The sequence below is a fragment of the Pistacia vera genome, unplaced genomic scaffold (assembly GCF_008641045.1).
Source record: "Pistacia vera cultivar Batoury unplaced genomic scaffold, PisVer_v2 Contig117, whole genome shotgun sequence".
In the NCBI taxonomy this organism is placed as follows: domain Eukaryota; kingdom Viridiplantae; phylum Streptophyta; class Magnoliopsida; order Sapindales; family Anacardiaceae; genus Pistacia; species Pistacia vera.
In genome coordinates, this window is record NW_022195215.1 from 112,189 (window position 1) to 131,195 (window position 19,007).

The following is a 19,007-nucleotide window of genomic DNA, read 5'->3' on the forward strand; positions in this document are numbered from 1 at the left end:
GGCGGTGGTTTTTTGTATCTTTGTTTTCTTACATTCAATCATCTCTTGGTTGTTTCGGCATTAGCGAGCACACAGACAAATAGACTTGTGGGTGGGAGTACTTGCAAGCATATACATGTACAGGCAGAGCATGTGTCGGCATGGGCATTGGGGCATCCATAAGCAGATCAGGCAATGCATGAGCTGGGACGTACACAAGCGGGTAATGTGCGAAGCAAGCAGCTGAATACATGGACCAGACAGGCAACATAGTACGTGGGTGTGCATGAGGAAATGTGACAAGCTAATGGGAATGCTAAAGCAAAGCTAGATAGTTGTTTAGACAAGACTGAGGGACAGATATATATGTTTAGATGAAACATATACAGTTATCCAAGTGCTTGGTAACAGCTTCTTGTAATTGTTTATGTAACTGTCTTGCCAATATTAATCAAATGTAAGCATTCTATTTATTCAAGGAGAGAGGGATGTTATGCGCACGCGCGCGTGTGTGTGTGTGCAATTGTTGTAAACTTGAGTGTTGTAATCTGTGAGTTTGAGAATCAGATTATAACAATAGAGAAACACTGTGTGGACATTCATGTAATCCTTGTATTTTTGTATAATTAATATAAGGTTATGAATTTTTTCTCGTAGATTGTTACCTTTATACTTTAGTAGCCTCTCTTCATTATTGTTGAAGTAAATTGTAATAGGATATACTCATTTGGGAAGGCTTACAAGCAATAAACGTGCTTGTGCGGCAAAGTGCCTAGATGGGAATTTAGGCCCGTGACACCAACCCTAGTGTTGAAGTATGAGTAAAATGTCAGCTCCTATAATTTCAGTTAAAAGAAAGATTTATTTTATCAATTCAACTGAACAAAAATTATTTTAGAAAATGTTTGGACACGTGTTGCACTGTGGGGGCAGCGACTGTTAGCAACTGATGCTAGCGACAAATATACATAAAAAAAATAAAAAAGGTTTTGCGTTGTCTTATGGGAATAGTAAATCTGAACGAATAAATTAATTAAATTATAACTTTTTAAAGATTGATATATTACTTTTCAAAGAATCCTTTAATTGGCTTATCTCAATATGGCGAAATAAAACTAAAATATTAACCATGGAATATGATATATAAAACTCAGAGGAACATACTTATTTTATCAAAATCGGTCAAAATACAATTTGATTAATGTTATGTTTTTTTTTTTTTTATATTATTTTTTCTATTTCTATTTTCAACTCTTATTTAAACAAATAGCATTAAGAATGTTGCATTAGGTAAATTAATATGAAATATTTCAATGCTTGAGGATGACTCTAGAGAATTTTCTTTGTTCTTAGTTTGTGTTTTATATGGAGAAGGAATTATTTAGAGTTTAATATAAAATATTTTATTTTAGAATCTCAGCCTTAGGAAATAAATTTATTTTGAGTCGGTTTTGCATTTTTTAATCTATTTTGTTAATTTTTTTAACTGACACAACGAAAGAGTGATGTGATTAATAGGTAATAGAGATAGAGTCATAGAGACGTATATAAAATTAAAATATTTTATGTAAATATGTTTTTTGAGTTAATGGTATTATTCCTTCTAAAGTATGATAAAATAACAAACTTCCTAATAATGTAAGTTCCAACTGCTTGCTCCCGACAGAATTCATTTTGTACTTTTTTTTTTTTTTTATGTTTGGGAGGTGTTCAGTTAATCCCTTGAGAAAGTTGAAAATGTTGGTCTTGATAAGAGATCTAACGGAGATAGATTATTTAATCATTATTCGTGTTTACATCTTTAATTCTTTTCTATAAATGATAAATTAATTTATAGCCATTTGGATGACAAAATTTCAATATAAATGTATAAATTAAACAATATAAATTTGGATTTAAAAAAGTCCCACCCCACCCTAAATAAGAATCCTTACCATTCACATATCCTCAATTGTGATGTTTCTTAATTTCTTGTTTCATATCAAAAACACAACAAATTAAAAAATTAAAACAACCCAGATAAAATCAAAACTTTACTCATAAATTGTAAATCTCTTGGCAAAATAATTAACAAAATCTAACATGATTGAACTAAAATTTGCATAAACAAACACATTTCAAGATTCAAGAAGGACCATTAGAAGAGGAAGAAGGGTCAGTTACAGTTCTAACCGCAGTCCAAATTTGCCCAAAACCCTTCACAACATGAGGGAATGCGCTCCCAATTCCATTCAAAGCCGCCCCAGAGACAATCCCAAGACCAAAAGTTTGTGCAAACCCGGGCTTTGAATCGACCTTCATATCGAGAATGGCAAGTCTGTTGTTAATAACATCAATCTTTTTCGAAGTTTCAGTCATCACCTTGTCCTTTCTGTTCTTGTTGGTGGATGCAATGACTCTGAAAAGAACATTTTGGAGATCTTCAATGACCTTGAGCGAGGCCTGTTCTTGGTCTAAACCTTGAGTGGTGTAGTGGGTGATGAGTTCTTGGGGAGATGGTGCTTTTTTCTTTTGGGGGTTTGTGGTGGTAGATTTGGGTTGTGGGTTTGGGGGTGGCGGTTGTTGCATTTTGGGGTGGAATTGGGAAACTTTGAAATGGGGTTTTAGGGTTTGAGGATAAAACCCTAGAGGGAATTGGGGTTTTGCCGTTTTGGAGATAAGGTGAGGTAAGAGAGAGCGGAAGAAGAAAGGTGAAAAAAAATGAAAACAAGAGAACAACAAATGAAACCAAAATGTTTCGTTTGTTTGGGTATGGCGAGAGCCCGAAGTTAAAAGAGCAGGAACAAGGCCTGGTCTGGTCTGGTCTATACCGCTTTTTTTTAATTATTATTATTTTTTTTTTTTTTGGAATATATCAATATTTATTTCGAAATTGGATTTATTTTAGAATTTTATTTTAAAAATGGGATTTATAAAGAATTTCAGTGAAATTTAATAAATAACATCACTCTTTTATTTATTTTTTATGTTCACATCCTCGATTATAAACCAAAGTCAAACTCGCTAATTCCATCCGAAAATTAAAATGCTAGCTCAAACTGTGATTTAAATTTAATCAGGCATAAGAAATATTTGGTTATGAATATTCATGCACTGTTTCCAGGTTTTAGATTTTAAATTTAAAGGTAACAATTCACTCCTTGTCCCCTTATATGTTCTGTAGGTGAAAGGATTTATTTACAATAAGATCAGAATGAAAGATACCATATGAAGTTTTATTTTACATCTAATTTTTATTGAGTTGTTTTTAAAGTTACATACGTTATTACCATCCTAACGTTTCAGAAATTTCATACTGTAAATCGCTAATTTCATTATCAGCCAATAGAACCGGCTGATCCAGAAAATATGCAATTGTGGACAAGCCATGGCAATCCATTTGAGTACTGTGAAAGAAACACTACTCAATTTAAAAAAAAAAAAAATACGCAGCCTATCAAACATCTCTTATTATTCAATCACAGCAAGGAAAATTTGTGTATGATCAGTAATCAAGCACCCCTTGATATATATCAAAAATACCTATCTCTATATTTGCTAAATATCTCTGCTGTAGTTTTCAGGTGAAAACTGCAATACATATTAACAACACTCACAGGAATATTGGCGCCATCACAAGCGTTATGGTAGCCAGCATTTTTATGAGGACATGAATCGAAGGTCCAGCTGTGTCTTTAAATGGATCTCCCACACTGCACAATTGGAAAATATCACAATTACTACGAGCTATCAGCAGAGAAAGTAACTACAAATTAAATCCTTTTATCGTTTAAAGTAAAAAGAAAGCAGCAAATCTCTCTACTAGAATGGCTCGCAGAAGCGCTGAAGAACTTGTTACTCAAGACAGCGGATATGTCCAATTTTCGTTTTCTTTAAGAGAGGCAATTAGATTTAGTTAAAATAAAAGGAATGGCCGAGAAGACTTACGTATCTCCAGTCACTGCTGCTTTATGGGTATCACTTCCTTTGCCTCCAAGGGCCCCAGTCTCTATGAACTTCTTTGCATTATCCCATGCACCTCCTGCTGTGTTCAGGAAAAGAGCCATAAGAATACCAGAGACTGTTGCAAACATCAGCATAGAAGCCACAACTTTAGCCCCAAGTAGAGGATGTCCAGTGTAGTATCCCAAAATACGGAACAGAAAACCTGCAAGCAGTATCAACAAACTTCTATAAATGCTTCATCACCCACCATACAAAGTGAAACGGGGACGATTGAACATAAACATAAGAACCCAATGGAGAAAGTGACAATACTCCACAACCGGCAAAGACACAAGAAAAACGGCCAAGATCATACACAACACTTCTGAAAATTATATAATATTGAAGTTGAATAAGGGAAACATCTTGATATGGTAATTCAAAACCTCTGATAGTCGTAATAATTCATGAAACAATAACAGTAACAACAATCCATTATTAGGTCCAATAATGCCATCACTAATAATATAGTTGGATAAGGACGAAACAACAAATTGGAACAATAGAATGAATAACTTACCCAGCACTAATGGTGATATAATAGCCAGAGCACCAGGTTTTATCATCTCCCGTAGAGAAGCAGATGCTACAATGGCAACACAGCGACCATAGTCTGGTTTTTCCTTGTACTCCTGCAGTAAGCATACAAAACAATCAGTAAGCTGTCGAGTAACTATAATAAAGAAAACAAGTGAGAAATTTCTACTCACCATGATACCGGGCCTCTCAATAAATTGTCTTCTTACTTCATTAACAACCTCCTGAGCAGTTCGGCCTACTGCAGAACAAGCCCACGCACTAAATAAGAAAATAAGCATTGACCCCAACAGTCCACCAATGAAAACTTCCGGAATGGCAATATCAACCTGAAGGTCAATTAAAGTGAAGAATAAGACAAGGATAAAGCAATGAAGGAGGCAATTGATTAAAGGGTAAGTACAGTCGCACCTACCTGTTTGAAAGGTTCATTAGCAAATGCAGCTACTTCATCCATATAAGCACTAAATAAAAGAAAAGATGCAAGTGCTGCAGATCCGATGGCAAATCCTTTAGTTGTAGCTTTTGTAGTATTGCCTACCGCATCAAGAACATCAGTAATCTCCCGAACACTTTCTGGCTGCTCAAGGCATGTTTATTTAATTTATTGATTCACCAAGGATGAGGGAATAAAAAAAAAAAAAAAACACAACTGAAAGACTTAGTTCAAGAGTTACCTGCTGACTCATCTCTACAATACCACCAGCATTATCAGCTATTGGACCGAACATATCCATAGTCAGAACATAGGCAGCAGTGCTGAGCATTCCCATTGTCGCTACAGCTGTGCCAAACAGTCCACCAGTTGGATTGCCAGTTTCATCCACCAGTCCCGAGGTTTGGCCCAACCAATAAGCTGACACAATCGACATACTAATCACAAGAACGGGAAGTGCTGTTGATTCCAGGCCCAAACTGACTCCTGCTATTATGTTAGTCCCATGACCTGTGGAGCTAGCAAGAGCTAATGTGCGTACAGGCTCGTACTTGTAATCAGTGTAATACTTGGTGATCCAGACAAAAACATATGCCGTGATGATACCAACCAGCCCACATAAGGCAAAGTTCAACCATGCAGAAGGTGCTTGTTCTGTATAAAGTAACCAACGAGTAGACTGCAAAGTAACCCGACAACCAACAGCAAAAAATCAGTGTAAGAAATTAAATAAATGACAGAGAATAGTGGCTTTCAAACTTGGTCAAATCTAAATCTGATGGCAAAAGCCATTATGTTATCAGGGAAGATGTTATCAATAACATTCCAGCAGAGAACAGTAAAAGAAAAAATGAAAGTACTCCGGTGGTGGAAGATATATTACCGCACCAAATGTCAGAACAGCAAGTACTATTGTAACAGAGTATCCTTTCTGAAGAATTGCCATTGGATCCTCAATAGGTACCTTCACACTAGAGTCGCGTGTACTCCTGATTGAAAGTATTCCAACAGATGAGACAACCAGATCAAATGAATGAACAACAAGAGGAAACAAGATGAAGCCAGATGGATCTGCATGAACAATGAATCACAGGGTAAGTCAGCTAATGAAGACATTGACCTGTTTGAAAAGTACCAATAATTAAGTTAATAGATAGATCAAAGGATCATATCATGCAGTGATTCAGTTTGCCAGATATATCCTACAACAATGAAGACACAATTGCAGGTAAATACTCCTAATTTAGTTACATGCTGATCTAAACGTTGCTGCTGCCAAAAGATTCAAAATTAGAAGTATTAAAACACATCCACAACACATGAAGGATATCATACTGTCTATTCTTGAACATAGCACCATTATAAGAAGACAAGTACATCATGTAACAGATAGGATGTATGAGTGTGCTTGTATGCATGTTTTAACAATAACAATAACCCTACAGAACAGCCACATTCTAATAGTAAGGGAACTTCATTTACCTTCAATTTTACAACGTTGAGCCATTGTTCCCCCAAGTATCATAGCACTGATGATTTCAGCTGCAATGCTTTCAAAAAGATCAGCACCTCTCGCAGCACAATCACCCACATTGTCTCCAACCTACAGTGCAACAATATCAAACCAAATTGTCAATTTCAGCAAAATGGAGAATACAAATACATTTTTTGCATATCAAAATATTTCTTCGGTAGCTTCTCTATATTGCAATAATCAATAAAAACGTAGAAGGCTACACATAGGCAGACACACTCTAATAGCCGCATTGAAGAGGAAATAAGGCAATTCCTGGAAAAAGTTTGTGCTGCTCAGCTTCTTATGTAGCCTTATAGGTAAATCTTTTAGTAATGGTTCCAAGTTTAGCATAAAGCTAGTCAAACTACTCAAGCCATCTTAGAAAGGCAGAAGTATGAAATTTTTTATTTATAGCAGACCATGGATAATAAATGAAATCCTCTTATACTGTAAGTGAAGTAAGAACCAAGTACGCCCATTGAGTAGCAAAGATATGACAACTTTCAAACAAGGTTGCAAAACCACAAGTCAGTATGCCTCTGAACTGCTGAATCTTGTGTTCACCTAAAACTTCAGAGAAAGACATGTTATTTTGACAAGAAAAAAAATCTTAACAGAAAGCTGCAACTCTGGACCTCATATAAAACATGAACAAAAATTCAATAAACTAATCATAACTGGCATTTATAGTAAATGCACACGCCATGGCCAGTTTAATATTTCTTTGGGTATTATGCAGTATCATAATTTGCAATATAATCTAAAAATGATCAGTCAGTTCTTTCCTTAAAGAGTCTGAGCATGATGCATGATAAACCAAATCTCTACTCCTAATTTCATTCATACTATTTATTAACTTGTACTTTCTAGCTCATTTACATGAGATCTAACCTCAGAATATTAATATGGACAATACACAAAAAAGAAAAAAAAAATTGAATGCTAAACAAATAGATTAAATACTAATGTCAACAAAGATGACAAGAAATATACCAAATCCGCAATGACGGCAGGATTTCGAGGATCGTCTTCTGGTATTCCCTGCTCCACTTTTCCAACAAGGTCTGCCCCAACATCAGCTGCTTTAGTGAATATTCCACCACCCAATTGAGCAAAGAGAGCGACAAATGATGCTCCAAAACCATATCCCACAAGAAGAAGAGGCACTGGAAAAGAACAAGAAACAAATCAACTAAATAATCATAATTTCAAAATTCGTAATTCACAACTCTACAAACACAATAACAATGATGCATCAGAATGAAAAAGACGTGCAGTCAAACAAACGAAAGAGAGAAGATGGTATTTGTGCATGCACAGTTACAAACAACAGATCACACCTCAGCATTGAGACTGAAGATGGCCATTTATCATCTACACTACAAACTATTCAAGCAAAAGCACAGTTGTAACTTTTTAAATAAATTGTCTAAAGTAAGAAGATGCAGAGCAATGTAAACCACAACCCTGCAGATACAATGAAAAACCGTGCCAAGTCAACATATACCATGTTATCATATTTACATCCATATACAAATGGTGCATCAGCAAAGAAGAACAAAAAATAATTCCTACAGCATGACATCATGACACTGTAAAAGACATGAGGTTTCCTCAACCTCCCCCCACCCTATTTAAAGCTTCTCCAGGATCAGGTATGACTCCAAGGTAAATATTGCAGTTCATAACCAAATTGCCAGACACTATGCTTTTTGCCTCAATCATCACAAATCCCATCTAAGGATGCATAAGCAGAATGACTTATGCTTCGGTCTAGTGAGAACGCTTAGGGCAGAAGGGATCCCACAATACTATGACAGCTATACTCCAACAATGAAAGAATTATGTTCATAGTACATAGCTCTCAATTCAAACTTCTTTTTCAGCTGCAATCAAAGGCACTTGGTAAACTTTTCATAATTATGGCACTACTCAGAATATGTATGCTGCCTACCTCTCAACCCTCAAGTCAAGCTAAACAGACCAATGTAAATTATGATTTTGCACAGTAAATCAACAACTGCCCCACCATTTTCCCACCAGCTTTGCATCAACAAAACAAGTTAAATAGTCTATTAACTCAAACAAATTTGCTTCTAGACACGGTAAGAGGATCAATTTGTGTGCCAACGCTTAGGCTTGCATCTCTTCTTGGAGGTGTTCAGATAAAATCCAAGTAAAGTCCAGTGAATAACAGGATCTACAACTTGGTTACACTAGAGAACAACTCCACCAAGAAAAAAAAAATAAATAAAGAAAAAAGGCTACCCAAATCAATTTGAATCATCTCACCCAAGAGAAATCGAAAGAATTTCCAACTAACTCAAAAGTCCCATTTCTGGTGACTGCCAATGATAACCAATCAACAAGCAATCACCCAACTGAACGCAAATAGTCACTGACTGACATAACTACAAGTCTATATCTAACAACCTAAAAGCCAATGAGCAACAATAACGAAATAAAAATAAATTACAATCATATACATAAAACCTTAAAATTCAGAAGCGGCACTAAATAAAAGAAAAGATGCAAGTGCTGCAGATCCGATGGCAAATCCTTTAGTTGTAGCTTTTGTAGTATTGCCTACCGCATCAAGAACATCAGTAATCTCCCGAACACTTTCTGGCTGCTCAAGGCATGTTTATTTAATTTATTGATTCACCAAGGATGAGGGAATAAAAAAAAAAAAAAAAAAAAAACACAACTGAAAGACTTAGTTCAAGAGTTACCTGCTGACTCATCTCTACAATACCACCAGCATTATCAGCTATTGGACCGAACATATCCATAGTCAGAACATAGGCAGCAGTGCTGAGCATTCCCATTGTCGCTACAGCTGTGCCAAACAGTCCACCAGTTGGATTGCCAGTTTCATCCACCAGTCCCGAGGTTTGGCCCAACCAATAAGCTGACACAATCGACATACTAATCACAAGAACGGGAAGTGCTGTTGATTCCAGGCCCAAACTGACTCCTGCTATTATGTTAGTCCCATGACCTGTGGAGCTAGCAAGAGCTAATGTGCGTACAGGCTCGTACTTGTAATCAGTGTAATACTTGGTGATCCAGACAAAAACATATGCCGTGATGATACCAACCAGCCCACATAAGGCAAAGTTCAACCATGCAGAAGGTGCTTGTTCTGTATAAAGTAACCAACGAGTAGACTGCAAAGTAACCCGACAACCAACAGCAAAAAATCAGTGTAAGAAATTAAATAAATGACAGAGAATAGTGGCTTTCAAACTTGGTCAAATCTAAATCTGATGGCAAAAGCCATTATGTTATCAGGGAAGATGTTATCAATAACATTCCAGCAGAGAACAGTAAAAGAAAAAATGAAAGTACTCCGGTGGTGGAAGATATATTACCGCACCAAATGTCAGAACAGCAAGTACTATTGTAACAGAGTATCCTTTCTGAAGAATTGCCATTGGATCCTCAATAGGTACCTTCACACTAGAGTCGCGTGTACTCCTGATTGAAAGTATTCCAACAGATGAGACAACCAGATCAAATGAATGAACAACAAGAGGAAACAAGATGAAGCCAGATGGATCTGCATGAACAATGAATCACAGGGTAAGTCAGCTAATGAAGACATTGACCTGTTTGAAAAGTACCAATAATTAAGTTAATAGATAGATCAAAGGATCATATCATGCAGTGATTCAGTTTGCCAGATATATCCTACAACAATAAAGACACAATTGCAGGTAAATACTCCTAATTTAGTTACATGCTGATCTAAAAGTTGCTGCTGCCAAAAGATTCAAAATTAGAAGTATTAAAACACATCCACAACACATGAAGGATATCATACTGTCTATTCTTGAACATAGCACCATTATAAGAAGACAAGTACATCATGTAACAGATAGGATGTATGAGTGTGCTTATATGCATGTTTTAACAATAACAATAACCCTACAGAACAGCCACATTCTAATAGTAAGGGAACTTCATTTACCTTCAATTTTACAACGTTGAGCCATTGTTCCCCCAAGTATCATAGCACTGATGATTTCAGCTGCAATGCTTTCAAAAAGATCAGCACCTCTCGCAGCACAATCACCCACATTGTCTCCAACCTACAGTGCAACAATATCAAACCAAATTGTCAATTTCAGCAAAATGGAGAATACAAATACGTTTTTTGCATATCAAAATATTTCTTCGGTAGCTTCTCTATATTGCAATAATCAATAAAAACGTAGAAGGCTACACATAGGCAGACACAATCTAATAGCCGCATTGAAAAGGAAATAAGGCAATTCCTGGAAAAAGTTTGTGCTGCTCAGCTTCTTATGTAGCCTTATAGGTAAATCTTTTAGTAATGGTTCCAAGTTTAGCATAAAGCTAGTCAAACTACTCAAGCCATCTTAGAAAGGCAGAAGTATGAAATTTTTTATTTATAGCAGACCATGGATAATAAATGAAATCCTCTTATACTGTAAGTGAAGTAAGAACCAAGTACGCCCATTGAGTAGCAAAGATATGACAACTTTCAAACAAGGTTGCAAAACCACAAGTCAGTATGCCTCTGAACTGCTGAATCTTGTGTTCACCTAAAACTTCAGAGAAAGACATGTTATTTTGACAAGAAAAAAAATCTTAACAGAAAGCTGCAACTCTGGACCTCATATGAAACATGCCTAATGGAACAAAAATTCAATAAACTAATCATAACTGGCATTTATAGTAAATGCACACGCCATGGCCAGTTTAATATTTCTTTGGGTATTATGCAGTATCATAATTTGCAATATAATCTAAAAATGATCAGTCAGTTCTTTCCTTAAAGAGTCTGAGCATGATGCACGATAAACCAATTCTCTACTCCTAATTTCATTCATACTATTTATTAACTTGTACTTTCCAGCTCATTTACATGAGATCTATCCTCAGAATATTAATATGGACAATACACAAAAAAGAAAAAAAAAATTGAAAGCTAAACAAATAGATTAAATACTAATGTCAACAAAGATGACAAGAAATATACCAAATCCGCAATGACGGCAGGATTTCGAGGATCATCTTCTGGTATTCCCTGCTCCACTTTTCCAACAAGGTCTGCCCCAACATCAGCTGCTTTAGTGAATATTCCACCACCCAATTGAGCAAAGAGAGCAACAAATGATGCTCCAAAACCATATCCCACAAGAAGAAGAGGCACTGGAAAAGAACAAGAAACAAATCAACTAAATAATCATAATTTCAAAATTCGTAATTCACAACTCTACAAACACAATAACAATGATGCATCAGAATGAAAAAGACGTGCAGTCAAACAAACGAAAGAGAGAAGATGGTATTTGTGCATGCACAGTTACAAACAACAGATCACACCTCAGCATTGAGACTGAAGATGGCCATTTATCATCTACACTACAAACTATTCAAGCAAAAGCACAGTTGTAACTTTTTAAATAAATTGTCTAAAGTAAGAAGATGCAGAGCAATGTAAACCACAACCCTGCAGATACAATGAAAAACCGTGCCAAGTCAACATATACCATGTTATCATATTTACATCCATATACAAATGGTGCATCAGCAAAGAAGAACAAAAAATAATTCCTACAGCATGACATCATGACACTGTAAAAGACATGAGGTTTCCTCAACCTCCCCCCACCCTATTTAAAGCTTCTCCAGGATCAGGTATGACTCCAAGGTAAATATTGCAGTTCATAACCAAATTGCCAGACACTATGCTTTTTGCCTCAATCATCACAAATCCCATCTAAGGATGCATAAGCAGAATGACTTATGCTTCGGTCTAGTGAGAACGCTTAGGGCAGAAGGGATCCCACAATACTATGACAGCTATACTCCAACAATGAAAGAATTATGTTCATAGTACATAGCTCTCAATTCAAACTTCTTTTTCAGCTGCAATCAAAGGCACTTGGTAAACTTTTCATAATTATGGCACTACTCAGAATCTGTATGCTGCCTACCTCTCAACCCTCAAGTCAAGCTAAACAGACCAATGTAAATTATGATTTTGCACAGTAAATCAACAACTGCCCACCATTTTCCCACCAGCTTTGCATCAACAAAACAAGTTAACTAGTCTATTAACTCAAACAAATTTGCTTCTAGACACGGTAAGATGATCAATTTGTGCGCCAAGGCTTAGGCTTACATCTCTTCTTGGAGGTGTTCAGATAAAATCCAAGTAAAGTCCAGTGAATAACAGGATCTACAACTTAGTTACACTAGAGAACAACTCCACCAAGAAAAAAAAAATAAATAAAGAAAAAAGGCTACCCAAATCAATTTGAATCATCTCACCCAAGAGAAATCGAAAGAATTTCCAACTAACTCAAAAGTCCCATTTCTGGTGACTGCCAATGATAACCAATCAACAAGCAATCACCCAACTGAACGCAAATAGTCACTGACTGACATAACTACAAGTCTATATCTAACAACCTAAAAGCCAATGAGCAACAATAATGAAATAAAAATAAATTACAATCATATACATAAAACCTTAAAATTCAGAAGCGGCCTAAATCATCATTTATAGCATTATAAAGCAAAATAAGTGATGTGGTAAAGTCTTCAATACTGTTGCCTTGAAGATAAAACATAGCAATAAAGTTTACAGTCTGAGGCATATAATAATATGCAGACAATTAAGTAACAAACTCAATTATTTGGGTCTCGCATAAAAAGGAAAGTTGAAACCTACAATCGGTAACCTTCATTGAACCTGGCGAATCCACTCCCAACCAAACATAAAATGTGGAATAAAGAATGGCTATACCAATTACAGCCATACCAACAACCACAATGGCAGAGAAACCACCAGCACGAACTGCAACCTGTACATACCATTTGCAGGTTAAGATATCAATCTAAAACCGTTTGGAGACAACATTCTATAACAGAAACAACCTGCAATGCCTCTCTTGCAGACCGTCTTGCAGCACTGGAAACGCGAACGTTTGCACGAACTGACACCCACATCCCAACATACCCTGCAACACCTGAACATAATGCCCCCAAAAGGAATGCAGCAACAGTAATATATGCAGATGTTGCCCTGCATCAGCAAGTAGACCAAGAACAATGTTTCTTTCAGTAAAATGGCAATACAGATATACATATATATTCAGAACCAATGTTGAGAATGTCTCACCTCCCAATGCCAGAAGATTCTTGTTGAGGGGTTGTACGGCGAAACAAATAAATGCTAAAGATCACCAGAGCCAGCAAACATGCCATTTTAGAGATAGTCCCATACTGGGTCCTGAAGAAACCTTCAGCACCATCTCGTATAGCATCTGATATCTAGAAAGTAATATAATAAGTTTAGGATAAGAAGAATCAAATGAGTTTCAAAATATGATTATAAACAAAAATACCTAGCTTTATTCACTTATTAAAAACTAATGCTTTTGAAAGTAAAACTCTAAAAATTATGATGGAACAAACAACATTATGGCAGAGAAGTCAAACTGAAGAGCATAAAACAGGTAAGACTTATTTTGGCTGCACTTGTTTCTATTTTCAGAGAGTAATTTCCTGTTCTCAGCATTTAGAAAATGGAAAAAGAACTTAATTGGTAACCAGTAACCAGTTTCAAAGAACATTTGAGAAAATGCATAAATTGTTTCCTAACTTTTATTAAGGAAATAAAAAATAACTTTTAAGTTACTTTCACTAATTTTGGGGTTCATTTCTCAAAACTAGAGAGCACTTTTAACTCGTATCATTTTTTAATGAAGTTTTTTGTAAGTAACTTGCTTTTCAAAAATTGCTAGGAGTATTAATGATGTATTCTAATAACTGTGCATTGAAAACATATTTTTGATATTTTCAAAAACTCTACTAAATGTATGTCCACCATTTTTATTTTCAAAATACTATTTGGAAAAAAAAAAAAAAAAGGATATCAAGTGAATTATACTAAATAATACAACATCTAATTCCCTTTTTCCATAAATTCATTTTGCTAAAAAATTTTGCAGCACGTTCAACTCTAAATCTAAATATATTAGTATATGTTCAAGCGCAAAGAAAATTTCAACTAGGACATTCCACTTGTTTAATAAAATGCTTCACAGGTTGTATTCCACAAGCCTTATAAAATGTTGAAAGGAAGAAGGAAATTTCTTATTCTATTGATCAAAAAAGACAAGGGGCATAACTATCCAAAAAAAGAACTAATTTTTTTTCTAAGGAAAAAATTTCTTTAAATCACTCAACATCATTCATAAATTAACTCACCACTAATGGCAATTAATAGCAGGGAGCTGCTTGCTAATTTCTATAAAATTTGCATCAGCATGTTATTCTCAATCCTAAAGAGGTGTACATATTATCAATCCTAATATCTTATTCTCTGATCCACCAAAATATCTACCTCTAATCCATAGACAATCATATCCTAATTATAAATTTCGATTAACTTGTGAAATTATCAGCTGTTAGCAAGATCATAGCAACAAGAAAAACAAGAATTTGAAACCAAAAGTACCCCAGAAAATCTAACAACATCAAGCACCCTGATAACTATCAGCATTCCGGTGTTTGTATGGACACAAAAGATAGATAAGGGCAGAAGCTTCTTTCCAGCTTTAAATTCAACCAGGGGATCCACTAAAATGCAAAAAATGACTCAGGGAACATGTTGCAGAGATAGATATATCAGTCAAACCTAGCCACCCTCAAACACCATTAACATGCTTTAAGCAACTAGACAGAGGTCCCTTTATAGTCATGCTCATTAGTATTTTCTCTACAACCTAACTTTTACATGCTTTTATCTTGAAAGTGAATTTTCGCTAGATTATATATCTCTGTAATTTTGTTTGTTGGGATTCTTTTCAATGAATGAAATTGTAAAGGTAGAAAGGAATCAAAGAAGGGGATAATATGTGCTCTCCATTAGACTGCTATAGTTTAGATATATATGGATAAAGGCGGATACTAATTTTTTTTTTGGGTGACCTTTGCTTGCAACTCTCTACTAGCACTTGAAAAAAAGTCATACACGAAAAAATGATCACTCATCATGCATATACAAACTAGATAGGTCTATATTTTATTATGAATTACAATCAAATATCAAACATGAAATATGTAGAAAGATATATTATCATTTTTTTTTTTCTTTTTTCTTTTTTTTTTTCCCTCATACAAACTACTTCTTCATTGTCCAAAATCATTTATTGAAAAAGTTAGATTAAAAAAATCCACAAAATACATAATGGCTAAACAAAGAGAAAAGTTGTACCTGAGCCATCTCAGGAGGTCCCTCATCCTTTGCGAGCACCCACTTACTAAGATACATTGCAAAGACAAAGGTGATTATGCAAACTGAGAAGACAAACACAATAATCGGGGAAGTACTTGCTCCAATGTAAAATATCACCCCAATTCCCAATAGAAAGAGTACAAAAAGAACACGGACATTTATTCCCATAAGGACTCGAAAAATCTGCAAAAAAGCACAATTTGATACTGACCACATGAGGAGAAAAAGAAAAGAACAATAAGCAAAAAGAAGCCAGCAATAACTATGCAAGAACACCCTTCTGTTTCCATTGACATTAAGTATTGCACAACCACAAAAACAAAGTAAAAGTTACTTGGGACCCCTTTTTTGTTTTTGAAAAAAAACATGAAATCCTTACTTGGATCTCACCACAGGATTTAAGGATTTAAGAAAATCCACACATATTATAGTTTATCCACAGATGAATTATACTTAGAGAAATGCAGTTCATACATAATTTATCTTTCATAATANGAACACGGACATTTATTCCCATAAGGACTCGAAAAATCTGCAAAAAAGCACAATTTGATACTGACCACATAAGTGGAAAAAGAAAAGAACAATAAGCAAAAAGAAGCCAGCAATAACTATGCAAGAACACCCTTCTGTTTCCATTGACATTAAGTATTGCACAACCACAAAAACAAAGTAAAAGTTACTTGGGACCCCTTTTTTGTTTTTGAAAAAAAACATGAAATCCTTACTTGGATCTCACCACAGGATTTAAGGATTTAAGAAAATCCACACATATTATAGTTTATCCACAGATGAATTATACTTAGAGAAATGCAGTTCATACATAATTTATCTTTCATAATAGTCACACTTTTGTGCAATTATTGCAGATGCTACACCTTTTGTAGCAGTAGTCCATATTTTACACAAATCTTTCCTTGATATAGTGCACCAAGCTTCAGCTCAGGTGATAGGCAATTAATCAAACTAAATCTTCAGCTTCAAATCTTATAATTCGTTTTCTTGAAAAGAAACTAAAATACTGTTGACAAAGCAACTGTAAAGAATCAGATCAAAAAGGCTAGAAAACTCAAAAGTAACTGATTGGGATGCACATGTCCATAACAAACAGTCTACATTCTACTACGGTTAAAATTTGAATCTTATTCTGTGATACTAACATATACAGCTTTATGAATATTGTTTTCGTTCTTCTCAAGGGCTGATATATCCCATAAAAACACCTATATCTATACTATGCACAAACACTTTCGACAAATATATATATATATATATATATAGATTCCAATAATTGATCAATACATTAAAAACGTAACACCTGGTTCTTACCAAAGGAACATAAGGTTTACTTCGCATGTTAGGGAACGTCCTTAGCCGATCTTGGAATGGCCCCAAACTGCCATTCTCCATATCATCATCCATCATCATTGTGTTCGATGAATTCACTCGCTGTGCCGTTTTGGGGCCAATCACCCCTTCAATTTCTAATCAATCCTCGGCTTTGCAAAGCGCAAATTTTAGAAATCCTCAAAAATTTCCTGAAATAGCAAACAAAATACACTCCTTATTACTTCAAACTTAACACTTTCATCAAATCATCATAATCATACAAAAGTTATTCCAAATCATTATCAAGGACACACACCAAACAGCAAAATCTACCAACTACAAACGGCGTCAGTTCATCAATTGCTACATTTTCCACAAATAAACTAAACCACTAATCTTAATTAAAAACAAATTATTCAAAATGAAAACCTAACAATTAGCAAAACAGTTTCATTTCTTCATTTGCAACACTTTCGAAACAAATAAACAACCTTCGCAATTAGTGAAAATTTTCATCAAATCCAACTTGAATATAAACAATTTTTTTGCAAATCATCGTAAATCAAATACACCAGAAAAGGAAAATATAACGATCAGAAAAACGGTGTCGTTGGCGTATTTTCGACGTTTCCCAATTTCTGCATTTTGTACAAAACGCAAAGATCTAAAACGAAACCGGTAGATTGAGTAGCTTGAACCAAAAACAGTAAAACAGAAGATGTATGACGTGGCATCGCATGAAGAAAGTTGTTCGATCTATAACCAATACTTAAAATAACGTATGCTGAGCGAAGAATTAAGATTGAAAGCGTAGAGAAACAAGACAGAGGAGGAAATGAGAAGATTACCCATGGAGATTCGTAAACGCAAATGGTGGGAACTTGTTAGAGCTTTACCAAGTTCTCTGTTAGTCTTTCTCTCTCTAGTTGTGTTTTTGCAAGTTGGAGACTTCTTAGAGAGAGAGTAATAAAATTTGACTATTTTATTTTTATTTTGGAGAGTGTTATTATCCTCTTTTAATTTAATTTTTTGGAAAAATTTATACTGACTTTGACATCAGCTTTTTATTCATGATTTTTATAAATAATCAAAAATATTTTTTTCTTTTCTTTATTTTTATAAATAATATAAATACAGTATAATTTTGGATGCGGTGGATGGTAGCAAATTGAGGTAAAATGTGCGTTTTGGATATTCCCTTAATTAGGAAAAAAAATTATCTGCGAATCGTATGCACATATAATACCACTAAGAGAACGCCACGTATGCCTGTGTGAGGCACGCGCTCTGTTGTTGGTCAATGCCTATTCATTCTTTCCCCTTAAGTAGACTGCCATGTCAGTTAGGCAAATCAATCAGTGCCACGTAGATTTCTGGTAACACGGCAACCAGGTAGAAGACTTTGTTTTTTTTTTTTGTTTTTAATTTTTTTTAATGGAGGATCTTTTATTTTCAATTGTCTTGTCTTAAATTTGAGAATATATATATTTATTGATAAGTAGATTTGTTAATAAGGTTACTAAATTTTCTATAAAAAAGAGGCCATCAATAAATTTGCATATATTTTTAATCAAATTTCAAAAGTATAAAAAAATAATTATCCTTCCTTAATAAGGCATTGCATAATTCATGAATCTATAATCTCAAAATATTAAAATAATAATTTAATATTGAAATAACCTGTTATATACTGTAGTTATAGTTTTAGTGTTTTACAAAGAAAGTCTTGAGTGATGCTATGGGTACTAATGGATGAGTACTAATTTGTGTACTAACTAAAGCATAGTACCTGTACTATGAACATAGTACACATAGTACAGGTACTATTTCATAGTACAGGTACTATGCTTTAGTTAGTACACAAATTAGTACCCATCCATTAGTACCCAAAGTATTATTCGAAAGTCTTAAATATTTTAGCTCTTTTTATTCCCTTCCTTTCTTTC

General features: G+C 34.7%; 2 protein-coding genes across 3 annotated transcripts; both read right to left on the minus strand.

The window, feature by feature from the left end:
* Positions 1-1,999: 1,999 nt before the first annotated feature.
* On the minus strand, positions 2,000-2,716 carry LOC116107675. Its single transcript, XM_031393973.1, has one exon. It carries the CDS (start codon positions 2,545-2,547, stop codon positions 2,104-2,106), a length of 444 nt encoding a protein of 147 aa, XP_031249833.1. The 5' UTR covers positions 2,548-2,716; the 3' UTR covers positions 2,000-2,103.
* A 556-nt stretch (positions 2,717-3,272) lies between these two features.
* Positions 3,273-17,988, minus strand: LOC116105970 (pyrophosphate-energized membrane proton pump 2). Of its 2 annotated transcripts, none has more exons than XM_031392349.1 (15): positions 17,910-17,988; positions 17,062-17,270; positions 15,712-15,915; positions 13,612-13,763; positions 13,368-13,515; positions 13,162-13,294; positions 11,461-11,633; positions 10,426-10,546; positions 9,827-10,014; positions 9,185-9,622; positions 4,916-5,080; positions 4,674-4,829; positions 4,484-4,595; positions 3,907-4,126; positions 3,273-3,671 (listed from the first exon to the last, which is right to left on the minus strand). In XM_031392349.1, the coding sequence occupies exons 2-15, from the start codon at positions 17,158-17,160 to the stop codon at positions 3,572-3,574; spliced, it is 2,409 nt and encodes an 802-aa protein (XP_031248209.1). In that variant the 5' UTR covers positions 17,161-17,270; positions 17,910-17,988; the 3' UTR covers positions 3,273-3,571. The 2 variants fall into 2 exon arrangements, with proteins under 2 accessions (XP_031248209.1, XP_031248201.1); XM_031392341.1 differs by lacking the exons at positions 9,185-9,622; positions 9,827-10,014; positions 10,426-10,546; positions 11,461-11,633 and adding exons at positions 5,178-5,615; positions 5,820-6,007; positions 6,419-6,539; positions 7,446-7,618 and having other exon boundaries at positions 17,910-17,987.
* Between the last annotated feature and the right edge of the window lie 1,019 nt (positions 17,989-19,007).

Bases quoted from the DNA above. Each gene is read 5' to 3' on its own strand.
- LOC116107675 (XM_031393973.1), bottom strand. From the start codon at position 2,547: ATGCAACAACCGCCACCCCCAAACCCACAACCCAAATCTACCACCACA.
- LOC116105970 (XM_031392349.1), bottom strand. From the start codon at position 17,160: ATGATGATGGATGATGATATGGAGAATGGCAGTTTGGGGCCATTCCAA. The intron at 13,295-13,367 runs GTTGTTTCTGTT...TGGTATGTACAG, and splicing joins CTGCAAGAGAGGCATTGCAG to GTTGCAGTTCGTGCTGGTGG. The intron at 10,547-11,460 runs GTATATTTCTTG...GTTGCACTGTAG, and splicing joins CTGCCGTCATTGCGGATTTG to GTTGGAGACAATGTGGGTGA.